Source organism: Lampetra fluviatilis, chromosome 1 (genome assembly GCF_964198595.1).
Source record: "Lampetra fluviatilis chromosome 1, kcLamFluv1.1, whole genome shotgun sequence".
Lineage (NCBI taxonomy): Eukaryota > Metazoa > Chordata > Hyperoartia > Petromyzontiformes > Petromyzontidae > Lampetra > Lampetra fluviatilis.
Genome location: NC_136275.1, coordinates 1,868,763 through 1,890,915, shown reverse-complemented (window position 1 = coordinate 1,890,915; position 22,153 = coordinate 1,868,763). Strand labels below are relative to the sequence as shown.

At 55.2% G+C, this 22,153-nt stretch overlaps 1 protein-coding gene across 1 annotated transcript in view; it reads right to left on the bottom strand.

Annotated features, from left to right (window-relative positions):
• The window catches only part of LOC144936254 (von Willebrand factor D and EGF domain-containing protein-like), a 38,135-nt gene extending 18,165 nt beyond the window's left edge, over window positions 1-19,970 (bottom strand). Inside the window, exons 1-12 of the mRNA XM_078863308.1 lie at window positions 19,881-19,970; window positions 13,512-13,696; window positions 10,286-10,517; window positions 9,567-9,812; window positions 9,124-9,365; window positions 8,653-8,742; window positions 8,249-8,498; window positions 7,450-7,658; window positions 5,708-5,781; window positions 3,334-3,616; window positions 2,021-2,241; window positions 19-1,145 (exon numbers count right to left, since the gene is read on the bottom strand). Of these exons, the coding sequence (XP_078719434.1) occupies window positions 19-1,145; window positions 2,021-2,241; window positions 3,334-3,616; window positions 5,708-5,781; window positions 7,450-7,658; window positions 8,249-8,498; window positions 8,653-8,742; window positions 9,124-9,365; window positions 9,567-9,812; window positions 10,286-10,517; window positions 13,512-13,696; window positions 19,881-19,953 (3,232 nt within the window). The 5' untranslated portion in view covers window positions 19,954-19,970. The remainder of the gene's footprint in view (window positions 1-18; window positions 1,146-2,020; window positions 2,242-3,333; window positions 3,617-5,707; window positions 5,782-7,449; window positions 7,659-8,248; window positions 8,499-8,652; window positions 8,743-9,123; window positions 9,366-9,566; window positions 9,813-10,285; window positions 10,518-13,511; window positions 13,697-19,880) is intronic.
• Window positions 19,971-22,153: the final 2,183 nt, after the last annotated feature.

The window sequence follows — 22,153 nt, the reverse complement described above, 5'->3', positions numbered from 1 at the left end:
CGAGGAGCGGAATCTCACTCTCGGAGGAGCTGCAGTCGTAGGAGCCGAAGCCCTGGGAGCACTCGCAGCCCTGGGGCGTGCACCGGCCGCGCCCGCTGCACCCGCGCGGGCACCGGAGGGCGTCCAGGGCCTCGGACGGGGCCCCGTCCGGTCCGGCCGCGCCTCCGTGCGCCTCCACGAGGCGCCGCTCGCACTCGTTCTCCAGGTACGGCACCAGCGCGTCGGCCCAGCTGGGGTCGTCCTTGAGCTGCAGGTCGAGGACGCACGTCTGCTGCGCTCGGTCCAGCGTCTCGCGACCGAGCACCGGAGCGCAGGCCCTGCCCACGCCGGAGGCCGCCAGGGCAGCGACGCACAGGTCGGCGGCGCGCTTCTCCGTCAGGCCGCTCCGCGTGGGCCAGCGCAGCGGGGCCGCCGCCGCCGCCGGGCGGTGCCTGTCGCCGTCGCCCCCGGCCATGTGGTCCTCGGGAAAGAAGTAGCTGAGGCTCTCCAGGTCCACCTGGCTCAGACTCTGCAAGTTGTAGGTCGGCGCGTATTCGTAGTAGCTCTGCCTCTTCCCGCGGGCGGTCTGCCACCTGGCTCGCGGAGGCAGCGACCGCGTCCCGTGCCCCTGGCCTTCGCGCTCCGGACGGATCCTCCTCTTCCCGTAGCGGCGCTCTCGCTGGCCCCCTGTGCCATGGTGCCCCGCCGCCGCCGCCGCCGGCTGAGCCGTCTCCCGCGACCGCGCTTCGGGGCTCGCCGCGCGTTCCGCGACACCTCGACTCCCCGCCGGGGACCGGTTGCTTCCGCGCTCGTGGGTCGGAGGTCGGGACGCCGCCCGAGCGCCACGGCGCCTGCGGTTGTCCGGCACCACGAGCTCCTGGGGGTTGAGGAAGTCGGCGGTGACGTCCTCGGCGGGGATCAGGCCCGAGAGGTCCACGTCCTCGATGCCGAGGCACGTCGCGGAGGCGTCGGGAGAGGGCGGCTCGGGCGCTCGGTGGCGGTCGGGGCCCACGGGGCCCACGGGGCCTACGGGGCCCACGGGGCCCACGGGGCCCACGGGGCCCACGGGGCCCACGGGGTTGCGGCCGCAGGTGCAGTAGTTTCGCCGCGGCGGCGGCGCCTCGCCCTCGGGGAGACGGTCAAAGAGGCTCTCGCCCGGCTGCAGCCTGACGCACGGCGCACGGTGCGGCTCGGTGAGGCTTTGACAAACGCGTTGCAACGCTTTGCCGGTTAGATTAACACGTGGTAGGCTTTCGCAACCGATGTCATCCACAATGCAGGTTTGTTTGGGGTTAGAGCGCGTAAATGTGTGTGTCGTTAAACCCGCCACCACCCGACACAGCCAATTAGTAAGGTTTGTCACGTAAACAGAACGTGACAATTCGTGACTAGTACAGCACTAACCGGTGTGTTGGAGAGCCAAGTCACAACATTTACAATTTGAGTATGACGTTTCGCCAGTGATTACAACTAGCTTCATCAGGCGACAGTTGTTGTTCAGCACGATGTCTGACATCTTGCTCCACGTTCCGGGAGCTTTTTTAAGGCTCCTTCAGCAAAGCTCCCAAACAACGCTCGCTGCCCGTGACCAAGCGGAGACGGTGGTTTGTGTGAACCCCATCGCGGGTGTGTGTGTGAGACTTCCCATCGAGGAGTGCGGCCAGTAGCTTACAGTAGAACGAGTTGGTTGCTTACCTATATCTGAATAACGGTGTTACTCTCCTGCATGGATGTGGGAAGGGGGGGGGGTCCCATCAGGGCATTCCAGTTTCCTCCCACACGCACGCACACGCGTAAATACTGAACAAAGAATTGGCCAAATATTTCAAGCGAAAGCCCCCACCCCCCCCCTTCCGCCCATAGCAAACGAGTCTTCAGATTTAGTGACGCTCTCCTGGGTGAATAAATAACGTTTTTTTAATAATTCAAATGCATTTCTCAGACCACGGGAACCACTGCCAAAGCGATACGTGCTTGCCAAGCCCGAGCGCACGGTGTGTGTGTGTGGGAGGGGGGGGGAGGGGGACGTCGCGTGGAGCACCTCCACTCGTCGACGAAGCGTCGCGGCTCTGCGGTATCCGCGCCCGAGGAGGGAGGCAGACGTTCCCCACGGCTGCCGTGGAAGTCGTTGCCCGCGTCGCCGTCTACGGTGCCGCACAGGCCTAGGGTGGCGTTCACGTCCGAGCCGGGCGCCCGCACCGCGATGCTCATCCCCCAGTCGCTCACGTCCACGCGCACGAACGTGCCAGACGGGAACGTGACCTGCGGCGGCGAACCCCGCGCGCGAATTCGTGACCTTCCGCCGCCCCCCCCCCACATCCCGTTTTGGCTTTTGCTTGTTTACAGCCGCTTCGTTCGTTTTGACTCTAAATCAATCAATCTATAAATCGGGCCCACGGTCCTTGTAAGTGTTATAATACTGAACATTAAGCCGGCTAGAACTTTACAAGATAGTTTTCTGTACTATGTTCGGAACGTGGCCGTGCACCGCAAACAAATGTAGTAGCTTTGTGTAAATTCGTCTAGCACGGTTGGCTGCGTACAGTGTGAAAGAAGTTCTACGTACATACATCGACATGGAACTCCACAGCGTCTGGGAAACAAGTCAGTGAATTGCAAATGCCATTGTCTAAAGTTCTCAACCGAAAGCAATGCTCAGCCAATCCAAGTTAGATTGGTCCCATTGTGAACCCGGACAAACAGCCTAAACCACAGCCACACTTGAACATGGAACAACGTTTCTCCATATTGGCCTGATCAGGATACCGGACCGTTAACGATGAGAGGCCGTGTCACGATGAGCACGCTGCACTACAAACCCAGCAACCCGAGTTCGGTTCCCGTGACGATTATCTGAACCCGTCCTGGTCCTCCCCTAGATCGATTCGGCTACCCAACCCCTCGTGTGCCGTGCCAGCCTTGAAAGGTGCTCATAATCAACGTTTTTGGGTTTAGATCGCGTTATTTATAAATGTGTCGTAACCCTCCACCACCCGACACGGCCAATCAGTAAAAAAAGTGTCACGTTGACAAAAGACAAAATAGTTCACTGCTTTAGCCCACCGGTGTGTTGAAGCGTGAAACCACAACATTTACAATTTTTGAGTACGACGTTTCGCTGGTAATTGCATCCAGCATCATCGGGCAATTTGCGATCTAAACCCAAAAACGTTGATCAACGTTGATTATGAATAATTTTGGTCGCGAAAGCCTACGTGTTAAATTTGAAAGGTGCTACTCGCGAACTGGCCTCGCCCCACAAAAGTCTGGTTAAGGCTGCACTGGTTGGGGGGGAATCTTTGCCTCGTCTGGGACAAAAAGCGTGACGCGAGCGGTTTCGTCGCGGCCGCGTACCGTGACCTTGCGACCCTGCTGGGCCTCGGTGATCCGCGGCCGCCGCTCGCCGTGCTCGAGGACGAGGCCCCGCACGGAGAGGTGCGGCCGCGCCTCCTCCTGCGCCTGCCCGTTGCACATGTCGACCACCACGGAGACGGGCCCCTCGCGGGCCGCCACGCCGCAGGCGCAGGACACGGCGTGTTCGCGGCTGCCGCAGTCCCACTGACGCACGTGGACGTCGAGCGGGCGGGCCGTGCTCCGGTAGAGCACGAACGTGCCCGTGCCGTAGTTGTCGTAACGTCTGCGTTCGGCGGGGGACGGACGGGGGGCGGACGGGGTGGGGGGGGGGTGGTGAGCAGGGGACGAGTCTGGTGCAGGACTGCGACCACTCGTGCCACCGCTACTGCTGGCCAGAAGGCGTCTCCACTGGAGGGAGATCTGAAGAGGTGACAGAGAGTTTTTGGCCTGCTCTTCCACGCTAACTTCTTTCTCACCGTACGTAGCCGAATGTGCTAATTGGAGGTGTGGGGGGAAGGTCACCAAACTAAACACAAAAAGCAGTCCTAAAGAAATGAGTTTGTCAATCTAGATGATGTTTTAAAAGTGCATAGCTCCAGTGGCTTCCTAATATCGGAAGGAAGAGCGTTCCAGACGGCCGCAGATGCACATCTGAAAGCGCCACGCGATGCGGTGAGCGTCTTTGTCCAATGCCAAACCAGACGTCTCGGCCAGACACGTAACTGGTTGTAGCCATTTATGCTGCTGGGTGGAGAGAGGTTGGGGGGGGGGTTCGAGACACTGGCACCATTGTTTAAACGACAATTCCGGGAGATGACATCGAACCGGGGACCACTGGATGTCAAATTCAGCGTGCTGAGCATTGCACCACGATGGTATCCCGCAGACGAGATGAGCAGACGACAATCATGACCCCGTCAACAAAGTGAAGGCCAAAGTGACTTCCTGCTCAAAAGAGGATGGGGCAATGCTCATCTCCTATGGCGGAGGCCAGTCCACCCATAGGGCAACCGAAATCTGATTTCATACAAAGTGGTATTTATTTTATTGACCCCCTTGCCCCCCCCCCCCCAAGAGAGATGATGGGTCACAAACCCCAGACTGGAATTTTTACTCGAAACGTTCTGACTTCAGGTTGGGTGCTCTGACACAGCCCAGCCAGAGGCTTTTCAACAATACACTCTGTGTGGGGGCTGTAAACACGGCTTCGCAACTCCACGCACACACACAGATGAGCCAGGGAGGCCCCCGTGTCACCTCCCATAAGTAACACGCGCGCAGTGCAGTCTTTCCATTCGTATTATTGGCACAAGCAAAGTAAAACAGTGGCCTGAGCCAAGCAGACGCCTCTGAAGGCGGTCGAGCCGCCACCGCCGCCACTGACAAAAGCAGCAACCAGAAACGCATTCCCTACTCCTGTCACCTCCGCACGCGTCAACCCTCGCGTCTTCGCAACAACTCATCCACGCACCCGCTAAACGTGCAATGTATTTCACACGTGTACAGGATTTTTTCCCCGCGCGGGTGCAGCGGGCGCGGCCGGTGCACGCCCCAGGGCTGCGAGTGACCTCCAGGGCTTCGGCTCCTACGACTGCAGCTCCTCCTAGAGTGAGATTCCGCTCCTTGCAGCCCGCCGCGGGTTCGCTCGGTTTCCGTCAAATGCGACTTTTGTTTTTTGCCGCGCTGACAAAACCCTCGCGGTGCAAAGCGATGGGCGGTGATCGTGTGCCTCGCCTCGTGCAGGTCAGCCCCCACAGATTGCCGAGCGGGAAAACGGGGGCCTGTGCGACATCTGCTTTTTTTAATGGTAATCCATCAGTGGCTAAGCACGTACTCAAAGGCGCCATACATCAAGCGGCCAACAACAAACAGCACTTGTAAATGTAGTAGGTAAAAGAGTTTGCGCGTGATAAGAGCTTGAGTAGCGGGGCGAAGGAAGGGAATTCGAAAGATGCAGAGAGGTGCTGTGACCTGCAGTGCGCCGGTTGAACAAAGGCGCGGAACGAGATGAGAACGGGCTGGTAGACCGAGGCCTCAACGTGCGAGGAGGAATCGTGGGGAGTGTTTCGTTACGGATTTTTTTTGTTTTAACCAAGCTGGCTTTTGATTGAACCCACAGGATTGGCGACATTGCTTTGCTGGCATTTGACTTGACCACCCAGTCTTCCTTCTCATGTTAGGAATTAAATGGAGCGATTAACTTTGAAATCATCTAGATTGCAAACGTATCTCCTTATAACTGCTTTTTAAGTTTAGTTTGTTGTCCTTTCCCCGTACCTCCAAATTAGCACGGTTGGCTATGGTACGGTGGTGCTAAAGAAGTTCAACAGACACCCAAGATCTCCCCAATTACCGTGACCTGGCGCACACTCACCTGCCGTCGAAGGTGATGACGTGCGGGTCGGTGAGCGAGTAGCAGTACGGGGTCGGTACGTCTCTCACCGTCACCTGCAGGGCATCCACGCATCATGCATCACGCATCCACGCATCACACATCACGCATCCACGCATCAAGCACCCACGCATCCACGCATCACACATCACGCATCCACGCATCAAGCACCCACGCATCCACGCATCACGCATCACACATCACGCATCCACGCATCCACGCATCACGCATCACGCATCCACGCATCACGCATCCACGCATCACACATCACGCATCCACGCATCCACGCATCACGCATCCACGCATCACGCATCACGCATCACGCATCACGCATCCACGCATCCACGCATCACGCATCACACATCCACGCATCACACATCCACGCATCCACGCATCACGCATCACGCATCACACATCCACGCATCACACATCCACACATCCACGCATCACGCATCACACATCCACGCATCACACATCCACGCATCACGCATCACGCATCACACATCCACACATCCACACATCCACGCATCACGCATCACGCATCACACATCCACGCATCACGCATCCACGCATCCACGCATCACGCATCACGCATCACACATCCACGCATCACGCATCCACGCATCCACGCATCACGCATCACGCATCACACATCCACGCATCACACATCCACACATCCACACATCCACACATCCACGCATCACGCATCACACATCCACGCATCACACATCCACACATCCACACATCCACGCATCACGCATCACACATCCACGCATCACACATCCACACATCCACACATCCACGCATCACGCATCACACATCCACGCATCACACATCCACACATCCACACATCCACGCATCACGCATCACACATCCACGCATCCACGCATCCACACATCACGCATCACACATCCACGCATCACACATCCACACATCCACACATCCACGCATCACACATCCACGCATCACACATCCACACATCCACACATCCACGCATCCACGCATCACACATCCACGCATCACACATCCACACATCCACGCATCCACGCATCACACATCCACGCATCACACATCCACGCATCACACATCCACGCATCACACATCCATGCATCGGCCTCTCTCGACGAACGGCCCGGCCACGATCGTATTTGCTTTCAATCACAAACGAGTTCTTACTAATGGCCCAATGTGCAGCAAATCAAGGCAAATAACATTTGAGTCAACCACGGTTTACCTACGTTTCAAAACCTACCTTTCAATTGCACAGTTTCATTCTGTTTGTCTAATCCACGTACTTCTCTTTTACTGTTATAAATTGGCAGTGAAACAACGAGGCAGGTCCAACATGCAACTATTAAAATATTGACGTGGCCTGGCGGTAGCGTGTTCGCCACCTGTTGCAGAGATTCACCATTCGCATCCGGCAGGCCGCCCTGTTTAATACCACAGGTGTATTACCCACAAAATAGACCCCCGTCTGCCACGCAAGTGGACATTAGAAGATCCCGCGACGTCGTTCCCATGATCGTACGCCACTGCGTGCCAGCATCATCGTTCGCTGGCAAATAAGAACGGTAACTTGACATCACGAAAAAAAAAAACCCAGAGCCTTAGCTTCTCGTCCGTGCAACGAGCACTCCAGCCGCCGTGTCTCTCTGCTGCAGCCTGCGCCCACTGCTGCTGCTCGGCAGACCGCGCAACATCTCCCGCGGTGGCAGCGTCACCTGCACGGGCGGTGGCGCGTAGCCGGACCACAGGAAGTCGGAGACGCCGATGGGCTCCACGGAGACGAAGCTGTCGCGGTCGCCGTCCCGCGTGAAGTCCACGATGGCCGTGACGTAGACCGTGGCCCGCGAGCAGCTGCCGCCTGCGCAGGGCCCGAGCGGGAGCAGCACGAGGCAGGACGAGAGCGCCACGTCGGCAGGGCCACCGTCTAGCCGCCACGCCAAGGCCTCAACAAGTTACTCGGGGCGCGTCCGTGCTCAAATATACTCGCCATCCTGATAGTCATTGAATTTGTCCTCAGCGGTCAAAGCGCTGGGCTGACACCGCTGAGCGCCGAGGTTGGAATCCAGGCGGCCGCCTGTGATTAAACACTGGGTTCTCAAGTGCAGTGAGTTGATGGTCTCTGCCCGGTTACCAATCAGGGTACATTAATTTGACTAAATTCAGCAATTCCAGTACGAAACATGTTAAGTTTGGCTGTCTTGTAAGGAACATTACTGTCCATAGCAGGGTGGTTGGGAAAGTGTTCACTTTAAGAGATCTCAGAAGTAGTTCTGTGATGACCACTTCGGCGAGCTGTTCGCCACCACAGAGGATTGCACTGCTCTTCGAGAGATTCAAGCGGATGATTCGTCTCATCACCTGACACTGATTAAATTTTAGGAGAAAAAAAAACAGAAGACAAAAAAAACAAAAGAAAAAAAACGCAGCCAGGCAACCAGGTTTGGAATTGTTTCAGGTGTTAGAGTTGGTCTCTCTGAGCTGACGTTTGCCAATTGTGCCCGTACTGGTGCGCGCAGTTTCCCTTCCCGATGCCCCAGCACGACCAACTTGAGACATGAGCACCCCACGGCGCGGGCTCCGGGTTCCCGCTGCTCTCTGCCAGATCGAGCCGCCTCTCACCGTCGCTCCACGTGTGGAGCCGCAGAGCGAGGGCGCAGCTGGGCTTGCGGGGGCCCGGCTCGGCGCACGGGATGGGCACGGTGCTCTCCACCACGATCGCGTGCTCCCGTCCGTCCTCCGACATCTCCAGGCTGCTGGGGCTCACCTGAAGCGACGAAAAACGCCACCCACGCAACCAAACGCGGCCCCCTCGCAGTGACACCTCAAAAAAACCTCGAGCCACGGCCGCAAATTGCCCCGAGCGCTCGTGACGAGGAATCGCCGCGCCAAGTGCGCTGTGAACGGCGGTGTTCCGTTACCTTGATTCCGGCAAAGAACTCCTCGCTCTCCACAGCCGGGCCCTGGGACTGCGGAGAATCCAGAAGGAAGCAGGCGACGCTGCACACGATCTGAGCAGGCGGCATCGACAAAATCGACAAAATCAAGACAAGGCGTGAAGAACGATGCAGTTGCTGAACGCTCAATTATTGAACTGGAAACGCTCGCTGCAGTGCGCAGGTGCGAAATAAGTTTGTCTCTTGGGGTAAACGACTTTTGGCCAATCCCCATTTTCCCAGAATCTGCAACATTCGTGGAACTTTAGCACTTCCCAAATTGCGTTTTGAAAGTTTACCCCTCCGATGCAAAATTTTTATTGAAGTTGTTTAACTCCTTCCTGGAGCCAAATTTTACTGCGTGCATGGTTTTATTTTTCTACTATAATTTTTTCTTTACCCAGGGGCGTGGAGGGGGGGGGGGGTGGGTGAGGAGGGAGGGGGGGGGGGTCGCACCGAGTCTCCCAGGCGGATGTTGACACCGTCCAGCTCGATGCTGGCTCGCGGCTGCATCGAGGTCTCGCGGCGGAGGGCCTCCCGCTGGCCGCGCGCCGCCACGCGCGTCCACTCCACCACGTAGCCCAGCGTGCCGTGGTACGCCGGGCCCGAGAAGAGGCAGCGCGCGTGCACGCCGCCGCCGCCGCCGCCGCTCGGCGCCGCCGAGACCACCGGCCGCTCCGCCAGCACCGGCAGCGTCGCTGGTGGCCCCGAGCGCACACACACGGTTGCGAGCGTCGTCGTTAACGGTCTGCGTTTAGGGGCTTCTCGCAGTGTTGTTATCGTCGTCAATGCCGCTGCCACCGCCGGGCATCTGAAGAGCCGCGGCGGGTCGAGTGGAGAGGAGAAGACACCGGATGCCCTCCGTATCCCAGTGTGTGTGTGTGCGCCCAGCGCCGTACCTCTGCAGGCGACGTTCACCTCCTCCTCCCCGGGGCCGCACAGTCTCTCAGGCACCGCCACTTCCTCCGGCAGTGCTGGTCCGTCCGGCACCGCGGCCTCCTCCAGCGCCATCGGCTCGGCCAGCAGAGCGGGCTCGTCGGGCGGCGCGCGTGCATCGGGGACCACTGTGAACGACGCGACCGGCAGCCGCCACTCAACGCTCGCCCGCGTGGCGCACGACTGCCGTGCGTCCAGATCGCCGTCACCTCTACGCAGCCACCGAGAGAGTGAAGTCCCATGGCCTCCTCGGCACCGCAGCCCACGTGGAAGCTTGGGCACCCCCCCCACCCCCCCCCCTCCCCCCATTCAACATCTCAAACGATTGTGACGGAACCGATGCTCTCGGTATTGCTTGTCTGTGTTTTCATACAGCGTCGTCATTTGCGCAATCTGCTTATGAAGAACGCTGCAGCATTTATAAGGCACACTAGTGGGTTTTTTTTTGGCACCACGGAACGAGCGCCTGGGAACGCATCCAGAACCGGCACCAACAACTGGCCAAAGCAAAGCCCGGTGGCTCCTACATTGGCACACTTGGCACGCACCCTACACAACTGGGCAGCAACGCTGAATGCCCCTAAACGGGTTTTACCGAGACGACCTCCAAACGTGCCAGAGAGTGGCTCCCCTTTCTGGCAAAAGTCAAACGCGACGAGCGCGACGATTGCGCGGCGCTCACCCTGCGCGCAGTAGCCCATGCAGCCCTGCGTCGGCCGCAGCAGGTACACGTAGAAGTCGCCGCAGTTGCGCACGGTGACGGGGATGCGGAAGAGGCAGCAGTCCTTGGTGGAGCCCGGGAAGAACTGCCAGGTGGCGCAGGCGGTGAGCTGGCGCACCTCACCCGGCGCCGGCAGCGACTCGGAGCCGTGCAGCGACAGCCACACTGGGGCCTGCGTGCCACAGCGGTTCATCTGCACGACAACGCGCGCCCGATTGGAGTGCGCCCGCGTCGCTCGCGCTCCGTGCGAGACGCGAAGAGGCGATCGTCGTCGACTTCATCCGCCGTGTGGCTCGGCGGTACGGCGAGCGGCTCGCGATCGAAAGGTGGTTACGAGGTTGACGCAGCCCGTCAATCGCTCTTGGGTCGATAAAATAAGTGCCACTTTGTGGGGAAGTCACCCGTGGTTGTCATGGAAATACTGCCCCCCCCCCGCCCCCGCCATAGAAATGTGGAATTTTGCACCACTGGCTTAAGGCCGTAAACGGGAAATGAGCGCCGTCTGAATGCTCGATGGGGCAGGAAGTCACTTCGACTTCTTCGCTGGTGACCTCGTAGAATTGGTTTGCCCCACAGGAAAAATACCGTTCATTGACCCTGAAGAGGTGATGGACTCACCAGGAACATCCAGAGTGTGATGCTCTGATTCCTACCAAGGTGTGCACATTCACAGTACGTGGCGATAGAACAGGACCGGTGAAATTCTACGCAGCTGCCGCTGTCAGGTGCAATCGAGGAATCGTCAAGTCCGCGTGGTTCAAAGCGGGATGCACCGATCGCAGGTCCGAGTCAAATCTAACACGAGTTCGATATTGTTTCTCAATGGTCGTCGATCAAACAAAACTGTCAGAAGGTTGTGGAGGACAGGGTGGATGTGACGAGGCCACGTTTATCACCAGCTGTGCTGCCACTGCCCATTGTGAGCTGCGTCGGTCTCTCTTTTATTGTAAATTACAATCTCGTGCCGCTCAATGATTAAGTTTGGATAATTCGTCCCATGAGTCACGAAGGCCACGTGGAATCTCACCAGTCCCGTTCGAGCACCACGTACTGTTAATGTACACACTCTGCGAATATTCCGAGTGAGTTGACCCTGGCTTCCTGCTAAAACAACAAACGAGGCGCGCCTACTCGGCGCTCGTGAGGTCAGCAAAACAAAGTTATATTAAACGACACTTAAAACGTCTCCCTGTGCCTGTGATGGCTTTCGGAGCAGACCTTCAAGGTATTTTTATAATCTGTCGACAAGAAAAACTGCAAGGCGATGTGCAGAGCACCGTGCAGCAGCTGCAACCTTCGGTTAAAGCAGCTCTTATACTCTTAGTTTTTTCGGTAAAGTCACGTAGGTAAAAATTTGAAATTGAAATTAATACAAATAAAATAATAAAATTATTTTATTTTTTTGAAATTAAAATTAATAAAAAATAAAAATATATAATTATTTTATTTTTATTAATTTACATCTTTTTACCTACGTGACTTTACCGAACAAAACTAAGAGTATGAATCCTTGCAGTCACGAAAACTTCAAATCTAGAATTAAAGCAGCTCTCTTCGCGACATTTCAGAAGGGTGCCACTTTCGCCGATAAGACATCATCAGCGTGAGGTTCTGCCACACATTTGAAACCATCGTTGGGGTTTGACAGCACGACGACGATGATGGTGGTGGTGATGGTGGGTGTTGTCACGTGTTTTGTGTTGTCACGGGGCCGCACTACAGGCCACCAGGGGCCTTGCAATGTAGAACACCGGAGTTAAAGAATTGACGAATGTCTCGAGTCGACGCGCATGCCGCGCTTGTGACCCGCGGCTATGCCCGCGTGCAACCGTGCGAAAATATTGTTGCGCACGCACGCTGGGCAGAAAGGTGATGCTTATTTGACCGGAGCGCAGGAACGGCCGAACAAGGCCGGGCCCTGTTCGCCGGCTCCAGAGAGCATCGAAGCCGCGTCGTGAAAAGTAAAAGTGCCCCTGCGGTTTGCGGCGAGACAAATACGTACACACGGGGCAAAAACGTCAAAAGCACTCATCTTGTAAAACCTGAGCGAAGCTACGGGGAGACATAAATTGAAAATGTTTCAGTGATTCTCTCCCCTGGAATCGGGCCCCTATAATAAATTTCAGCAAAAGGAAATCCGCAAAAAGTCCCCGCGCATCGTAATCGGTTTTGGCTTCAATAATGCGGCAGCTGCTGAACACAACGAGAGCGGCAACAACTGCCAACACGCTCAGCGGGCGGCTGGACGGGGGCATTCAATACTCAATCACCTCTATTTTTAAAACGCAACACTCCACCAATAATAATTATTACCCCACACCACGTGTGCAACGCAACAGCAGCCACCGCCGCCGCCGCTGCTGCTGCTGCTGCGCACGCTGGAAGCGCCCCGTTCCCATTCCTATCGCAGGTTACGTACAACGGCAGAGCTGCTTCTCATCAAACTTTGCGGGCACCAACTCTAACAGGCGTCACGTAGTGAGTGACGGGCCCACTAAACAGGCAGTGTCTGGCACCAATCAACCATAAGCGCTCTCTGGTGGAGATTCTAAACGGAGTGACGCGTGAGCGTCGCGGGGAGAGGTGACGGAGCGGGTAGCGCTACGAAGCCGGCCACCCGAGTTCGATTCCCGCTCACGGCCAACACCAGTGACGATTATCTGAACCGCTTCTGGGTCTCCCCTAGGTCAACTCAGACTCAAATAAGTACGTGTTAACATCGCCAATAGGGGGACAAAGGCGTCTGGGCGTGGTGCTGTCCACCCACCCCCTCATGTGCCACAGCGCCGGCCTTCAGACTGTTGGAGCACTTGCCCCCACAGTCTGTTAAGGCTATACGGGGGATCTTTGTCTGTGTTGCGTGTCCACGCGACGGGGCATGCAGGAACTATACTCTTAGTTCTTTCGGTAAAGTCACGTAGGTAAAAAATTTAATTAAAATTAATAAAAATAAAACTAAATAAAACAATAAAATCACGACGTTTCGGAGGCAACACAAGTCTCCGTCATCAGGTGGGTCCGTCACAGCCAGATTTGCTGCATCAAGTGAGGCAGGGATTCAAGATGCAAGCCCTTAAATACAAGTTGGGGGGGGGGGAGAAGATGGGGGGGGGGGAGCTTATCAGAATGTGGTAGCCAATGAATGGAACGTATCGGGAGGGAGGGGGGGGCTAGAAGAAGGCACTACCTCCACACAGGTCGTGGGCATCTGGGCAGGCTTGCCAAACACGTTGAAGCGGTACCATCCTGCGTCGAGGGAGTGGTCGCAGATGAGGTCCTGGATGGCCGACTGCTGCAGTTGCGTCGAGTCGAACTGCACGCTGCGGAATGGGCTGTCCAGTACCGCGTGCCCTCCGGGCTGGCATTCAGGAGCTAAGGAAAAAGGTTGTTTTGTTTGTTAGAAAATGTTGTGTGCTTAGCGAGTTTCATTCTCACCCGCGGCTAACACCAGTGGTGAGGTCTGGACGGGTCTTGGGCCTCTCTTCTGCCTCCAATGTGCGCTGACAAGCGTGGTGAAGTATGGTCAAACGTGGGGATACCTTAATACAGCAGTCGACCGACAATGGGCTGCGAATTTCTACTTTTTATTTTAATATGTGAGAGTTACAATTATATAAAATATGGACAACGATGTTGGGATATCCCTGTGGCCACAAGGTGAGCAGCTGACAAAGACCTTTGCTCATCTACGTGGCAGCTATAAACATGCACAACAGGAACACGTTTAGGTTTTTATAGGGGTGGGAGGGGGGGGCGAACGATTGTTCCTTACAAATGAAGTCTTTCAGAATCGAATTCCCAAGTCGCAAGACGCCACACGCGATACAATTCAACCTTAAGTCTCACCATACTCTTTGGTTCTTTCGGTAAAGTCACGTAGGTCTAAAATAAAATACATTAAATCACGATGTTTCGGGCGCAACACAAGCGTCCGTCATCAGGTGGGATAACACAGCAAGAAACAAAGAGTATGGATCCCTGCAGTCACAAAAACTTCAAATCTAGATTAAGTCTCACCGCAGGGTGCATCATAAACCGGGCCCCGAGTAACACCCGGGCAAGGACCGACTCCCGGATGAACCCGGCAAGGGAATCCAACTCGAGATTCCACGTTTGCCTCCCGCCCAGACGCACCCAGCTACGTCGAGGTGGAAGATGTGCTTCACATGGCGGAGGGCGAGTATTCGCTTCACGTAGGCTTGGAGGCGGTGTTGGAAAGCTGCGTTGCATCAGTCTGTGGGATCGTCTGGCTTCTGGCAGAGTGTCTGCTGCGCTGTTGCGTGGAATGGATGAAGATTTACAGAAACCTATTTTGGTACGCGAAGGTCTAACCTCAGGCTGGAATTTTCTATTTTTTTCCCCATTTGAGTGAACATGTGGGTCAATTAATATAACAGCCTTGAGTTTAACCATTAACCTCCTGGACGAGATAGCTGCATGCGTCTAAGAGCCGTATTATCAACGTAAGCTGTTGTTACTGTATTTTGAAAAGCGGCATTTGGGGCATTACAAAAACACGGAGCTAATTCAGCTGCTCACTAATTATCACGCCAGCTGACATCAAAACTGCAAACTTCAACATTCCGAGCGAGCGAGAGAGAGAAAGCGGGAGCTGGCTGGAGCAGGCTGACGGCAACTCACTCATTGCCTCTCCCTGGCCACGGGGGGGGGTGGGGGGAGGGCACGGAGCACAGCTGTCGCGGCCAAAAAAAACCCTGCAACGTTCGCGTTGCTCATGACCGTCGCTGCAGATCCGTCGACACGACCACGACGACGCGTGGCTCGCTGAACGCCGACGAGACGTCGTCTCAAATTGGAAACGATTTTCCCCAACGTGGGCTTTTTTTTCTCTTTCAAAATTTATAAAAATGCTGCAGCAGTCGGAGTGGAATTGTTGAGTGGGGCTGTGGGGGTGGGGTGGTGTTTGTTGTTGGTATTGTCTGATTTTTTTTATCAATCATCTGTTGATTTGCTGGTTAATTAAGGTGATCGCTTTCACGTGAAACAAATAAACCAAAGGCTGCCGATTTGAAAACCTTATTTGACACAATAATACTCGAGAAAACATTCTAAGTTTCCAAAAATAATTTGTGTGATTCGCTTTGGAAATCGGTATGCAGCAAAACGGTTTAACAATACACGGCATTCCTCTTAAATCTGTACGGTTGGTAAAGATGCCAACGTGTGGCCGAGCAGAGAGCTCTGCAGTGCTGCGAACACTACAACTGCGGCCCGCACCAGGCAATGCAGACACTGCATCTGAAGCCAATCGATCCTTCCCCCGCTTCTCCGATAAGCGCGCTTGGCTACGTACGGTGCAAAAGAAGTTCAACATATATATTCTTGGTTCTTTCGGTAAAGTCACGTAGAAGGGACATAATAAAATAAAATAATAATATTTTTATATATATTTTTTTTCATTTTATTATATGAATCCCTGCAGTCACGAAAGCTTTAAATCAAAAGTTCAACATACACACATACAATCGTACCGTGGAATGAATGAAATGCCTCGCACTGTTAATGCACCCGCCAACAAGCAGCGATCATCAAGTGCAAGTTTTCAATTCGGCCTCCCACGTAGAGAATCCCAGGCTCAAGGCAGCTTTACCGGTCGTCCCAGGGCCTGCGTGTTGTATTTCCCTGGCGGGGTTAATGCCGCATGCAGCTTCTCCGTGCTTTATGGATACTGCGCGAGGGATAATCATTTCGTTTTCTACATTGCTGACCTACATTTGTGTTAAATTTCATTGTCCCACATTCTTCCACCTCCCAAGCAGTCCTGCAAACACTGTCCTTAGACGTGAGTATTATCATGAGAGTAAACTTTCACTACCACCTAATTGCCCAAACACAAAAAAAATCGCTTATGCATGGTAAAAGTTAAGAAATTACTGCGTCTTGTGGTGTGATTCAAGTGTCAACGAAAAACATGTAATCCTGATTTTTTTTTTTAGAGTAAAAACATTCGCGGCAAAATTGTGGACATTTATCAGTTTTATGACCGATACGATGCAATCTTCCATTCCACAAACACTTTAATCGAGCCAATGGTCTGGGCTTGTGGGCTGCTCTCAAACCTCTCTCGTCTCGCTCAGATCAGCAACACCTCCTCTCGACCACGCAGCCCTGTACTTGTAGAACGACCTTGCTTAAAACATCAAACATCAGCTAAAGGTGGCACCATGGCTAAAGGCACTGATGTTTAAAGGGGGGGGGGGTGCACAAACAAACTTCAACGACTGTCACAATTTAAGGGAGTGAGCCCCTCTCTACCTACCTCTAACCCCTCCCCCCACCTTAGACGGACTGCCAATAGTCCCACCACTCGACAACTACGGGACACAACCGACTGCGCTGATGGTAATCGCCTTCACCACGGACAGGCCGCGGGTGCGTGAGTGGCCTTGCAGGCAACCTGCACAATGCGCGTGTTTGAACAAACTGCGCGCTGTTTGAATAGAGGACACACCCCACCCACCCACCCACACACCGCGCGCACAGAGCTGGCCGCGACTCACACGGGGCATTCACCAAGGCGTGCATTGTCACATTAACTCCGTTCAAGCCCTGCAATTTGTTTTTTTTTCCTTCCTGTCTTTCTTACAAACCGTAAATATTCGTTGCTCGTGAACTGCTCGGCGATTAAAGAGCAGTGGCAGGGCCTGTTGCAGATTGCTCACGGTTCGAATTCCAACGGCCGCCCTGGTTATCACTGCGATGTGTAATAACCAACAGCCAGAGCACTGCTACGCGCCACCAGCTTCACAGCGCACGCCACAGACCCCCCCCCCCCCCCCCCCCCCTGACGTCCCTCGCAAGAGCTGGTCATTGCGCGCCTGCATCAGGATCCACATTTTTAAAAAAATGTACACGCCTGCAAATTACTCAATCGGTATTATGCACGGCAAAACATCGCCCACTACCGGCAGACTAATGCCCGGTGTCACGCTTGCTTTTGCAAATGAGACTCATCCTGGTCTCTTTGAGTTCTCACCCCGGTTCAGCGTCACATTCTAACCTCAAACGCATTTAGATCGCCTGGTTTGTTGTCGCGCTAACCACACGTCAGCCACACAGCACTTGAGACCCACCTCTCCGTGGTGTGCGCGCGCTGTGCGCGCATGTGCTGGTGGCACCGCAGGGCATTGCCGCACGCACGCGAGCGACAGCTGCGCACGTGGCGGTGCGTACACACGGGCAGGCACTGCACGTGGGTGCCAAGCACGTGGTGGCGGTGGGGCGCGTTAACACCGCGCGCGGGCACGACGCGCGTGTCCATGGTGCGGGCGCGTTTGAGACACGCCCGTGGTACACACGCGTGCCGTACAACTACGCGTCGGACCCACGTGCCGACAGATCACGTGCTGACAGTACACGTGCCGGCAGTGCACGTGCCGAGAGTACAAGTGTTGACAGTACACGTGTTACACGTTCCAGTAGTCCACGTGTTGGCAGTACACATGCTACACGTGCCGGCAGTACACGTGTTGCACGTGCCGATATTTTTTTTACCTACGTGACTTTACCGAAAACACCTAAGAGTGAGAGTACAAGTGTTGACAGTACACGCGTTACACGTGCCAGTAGTGCACGTGTTGGCAGTACACGTGTTGCCACAACAGTACTTGCCATCCGTGCCCCCCCCCTCCCCCACCTGCCCCCCCGCGAGACCTTTAAACCACGCACACACGTGCCATGAAGCACGCTGGTGCCCATTCCGGTGTGAAGAGGAGGGCGATGATGAGAGGGACAATTTTCTCTAAGAGGAGCGTGTTGAGATGATGAGAATTGTAACGGAGGAGGAGGAGGGAGCTCGTGATTTCGAGAAGAGGAATATTTATCGGGAGCGAGAGATGATGGATTGCTCGAGGATGGTGAACGTTGAGTGCGAGGTGTGTAGAGTCACGGAGGCGTGGAGAGGTGATGATGGTGGTTTGACAGAGAGACGAGGCGTGGACGACGTTCAGAGTGAGTGTGTGTGTGTGATGTGCATGCGAAATGGTAACGGCGTGCAGCGATCCAGCGATACGGTCATGACATGCAGATGAATAGTGACGCGTGGAATACATTGACGCGCTGGGTGTAGAGTGCTGATTAGTTGTGTCGGATGAATGATGAGGTGTAGGGGTGAATGATGAGGTGTAGGGGTGAATGATGAGGTGCAGTGGTGAATGATGAGGTGTAGGGGGTGAATGATGATGTGTAGGAGGTGAATGATGAGGTGTAGGGGGTGAATGATGAGGTGTAGGGGGTGAATGACGAGGTGTAGGGGTGAATGATGAGGTGTAGGGGGTGAATGATGAGGTGTAGGAGGTGAATGATGAGGTGTAGGAGGTGAATGATGAGGTGTAGGGGGTGAATGATGAAGTGTAGGGGTGAATGATGAGGTGTAGTGGTGAATGATGAGGTGTAGGGGGTGAATGATGAGGTGTAGGGGGTGAATGATGATGTGTAGGGGTGAATGATGAGGTGTAGGGGTGAATGATGAGGTGTAGGGGGTGAATGACGAGGTGTAGGGGGTGAATGATGAGGTGTAGGGGGTGAATGATGAGGTGTAGGGGTGAATGATGAGGTGTAGGGGGTGAATGATGAGGTGTAGGGGGTGAATGACGAGGTGTAGGGGGTGAATGACGAGGTGTAGGGGGTGAATGATGAGGTGTAGGGGTGAATGATGAGGTGTAGGGGTGAATGATGAGGTGTAGGGGTGAATGATGAGGTGTAGTGGTGAATGATGAAGTGTAGGAGGTGAATGATGAGGTGTAGTGGTGAATGATGAAGTGTAGGGGGTGAATGATGAGGTGTAGGGGTGAATGATGAGGTGTAGGGGTGAATGATGAGGTGTAGGGGTGAATGATGAGGTGTAGTGGTGAATGATGAAGTGTAGGGGTGAATGATGAGGTGTAGGGGTGAATGATGAGGTGTAGGAGGTGAATGATGAGGTGTAGGGGTGAATGATGAGGTGTAGGGGTGAATGACGAGGTGTAGGGGTGAATGATGAGGTGTAGGGGTGAATGATGATGTGTAGTGGTGAATGATGAGGTGTAGGGGTGAATGACGAGGTGTAGGGGTGAATGACGAGGTGTAGGGGTGAATGATGAGGTGCAGTGGTGAATGATGAGGTGTAGTGGTGAATGATGAGGTGTAGTGGTGAATGATGAGGTGTAGGGGTGAATGACGAGGTGTAGGGGTGAATGACGAGGTGTAGGGGTGAATGATGAGGTGTAGTGGTGAATGATGAGGTGTAGTGGTGAATGATGAGGTGTAGTGGTGAATGATGAGGTGTAGGGGTGAATGATGAAGTGTAGGGGGTGAATGATGAGGTGTAGGCGGTGCATGGCGAGGTTGTGCACGGTGATGGGGTGCGGAAGGCGATCCCACGAAAAGGACGATCTGGTGACGAAGTGCAATATGGACAGTGACGTGCGGAGTCTGAATCGTCCACGTGCTGAGTGTACGACCTGTGCGGGTGGGGGTGGAGGGGGTGAATGGCGAGGTGTGCATTCTGAAGAGGCGTGGAGGTCGACGAGGTGCGGTGGAGGGAGCACGGCCATACCTGCTTGGGCGAGTATGGCCCTCCAGCAGCAGAGCCAACACAGCCAGGCGAGCTGGCGGGTTCCAGGGGCCATGCTTCTCTCTCTCTCGGCAGGCCGCCTCTCTCTCTCTCTGCACATCACTCCCCCCCTCCTCCTCCTCCTTCTTCCCGCTCCTCCTCCTCCTCTTACCGCTCCTCCTCCTCCTCCTACTCCCGGCCAGGCCGATCAAAGTGCTTCCACTGCCCGAGCTGACGAGCGTTGAGCTCGGCCGAGCAGTGCGGGAGGGAGGGGGGTGGGAGGGGGGTGGGAGGGCAGCGAGTGGGGGGGGTGGAGATGGGGGGCAGGCAAAGGTGGTCGATGATGGTGGGGGGTGGTGAGGGTGGTGGTGGGGGGTGGTGAGGGTAGTGGTGGTGGGTGGTGAGGGTGGTGGTGGGGGGTGGTGAGGGTGGTGGTGGGGGGTGGTGAGGGTGGTGGTGGGGGGTGGTGAGGGTGGTGGTGGGGGGTGGTGGTGCAGTTCAGGGTTGTCGCCGGAGGTTGGTGAGGGTGGTGATGGTGGTGAGGGTGGTGAGGGCGGTGAGGGTGGTGAGGACTGTGAGGATGGTGAGGGTGGTGAGGATGGTGAGGGTGGTGAGGATGGTGAAGGTGGTGAGGACTGTGAGGATGGTGAGGGTGGTGAGGGTGGTGAGGATGGTGAAGGTGGTGAGGACTGTGAGGATGGTGAGGGTGGTGAGGATGGTGAGGATGGTGAGGGTGGTGAGGACTGTGAGGATGGTGAGGGCGGTGAGGATGGTGAGGGTGGTGAGGATGGTGAGGATGATGAGGGTGGTGAGGATGGTGAGGGCGGTGAGGATGGTGAGGGTGGTGAGGACTGCGAGGATGGTGAGGGTGGTGTGGATGGTGAGGATGGTGAGGGCGGTGAGGATGGTGAGGATGGTGAAGGCGGTGAGGATGGTGAGGGTGGTGAGGACTGTGAGGATGGTGAGGGTGGTGTGGATGGTGAGGATGGTGAAGGTGGTGAGGACTGTGAGGATGGTGAGGGTGGTGAGGATGGTGAGGATGGTGAGGGCGGTGAGGACTGTGAGGATGGTGAGGGTGGTGTGGATGGTGAGGATAGTGAGGACTGTGAGGGTGGTGAGGATGGTGAGGATGGTGAGGGCGGTGAGGACTGTGCGGATGGTGAGGATGGTGAGGATAGTGAGGACTGTGAGGATGGTGAGGGTGGTGTGGATGGTGAGGATAGTGAGGACTGTGAGGATGGTGAGGGTGGTGTGGATGGTGAGGATGCGGAGAGCTGTGGATGACGACGACGGTGGTGAGAATGATCGGAGTGGTGAGGCGAGTGAGTGTGGTTGTGGAGAGTCGTGAGGTCGTTGACGATGGTGAGGTTTGGTGAAGTGTGTTTGTGGAGCAGGGTGGTGAGGGCAGTGCGTTTGGTGAAAGTGGCACTAGAGGGTGATGAGGTTTAAAGGTTGGCGTGGTTGGTGAGGGGGGGGTGATGGTGAGGTAGGGTGGTGAGTGAGGGTAGTGCAGCTTGCACGTGTGGTCAGGGTGGTGGAGGTGATGAACGCGCAAAGACAATGCCCCGACTCCTGACGCTGCCCTCACTCAGAATCAGAATACATATAGACTGGAGAAATCCGATAAGCTATAAAGCTCTTTTTAACAGACGTCCACTCATCCATAGAGCACAGCTGGCATTGTCCAACTGCCCCACCTTTTATCCTGACCGCTACCCAACCCATGCTGCCCTCGCCAGAGAGTGGAGATTGTCCGGATCGGCATTCACACTTTCACGCCTGCCCTCACACCGTCCCCAGCAGGGGGGCCGTGTTTGTCCGAGAGGGAGGCGGTGTCCCACTCGTACACTGGGCCAGACACATGGCACGGCGGTGGTGGTGGTGGTGGTGATGGCTGTGGTGGTGATGGTGGTGGTGACCTCGGTTTGAAGGTGATCGCTTGCGAGGCCCAGGGAGAACATTTGCTATTTTAAACAACGACTGCATTTAGCGCACGCCAGTTGGAACACAGCAATTGTTCGTGCTCATTGCAGTTAAACAGCCAATTAAACACGGGACCCAGAAGCCATGAATAGTTTTGGTAACGAAACTCAATATTTTCTTTGGCTTCAAATGAACTTAAACTGTTCAAGAGCCCGGTGAAGTGCCACTCGATACCCCCAAATCATATCTAATTGACATCACCTGTTAATGTTTCTGTTTTTGTTTTAGCAAACATATGGCCAAAAAGCAAATGAAATAACTGCAGATTCTGTTCATGTCGTCGCATTATGAAC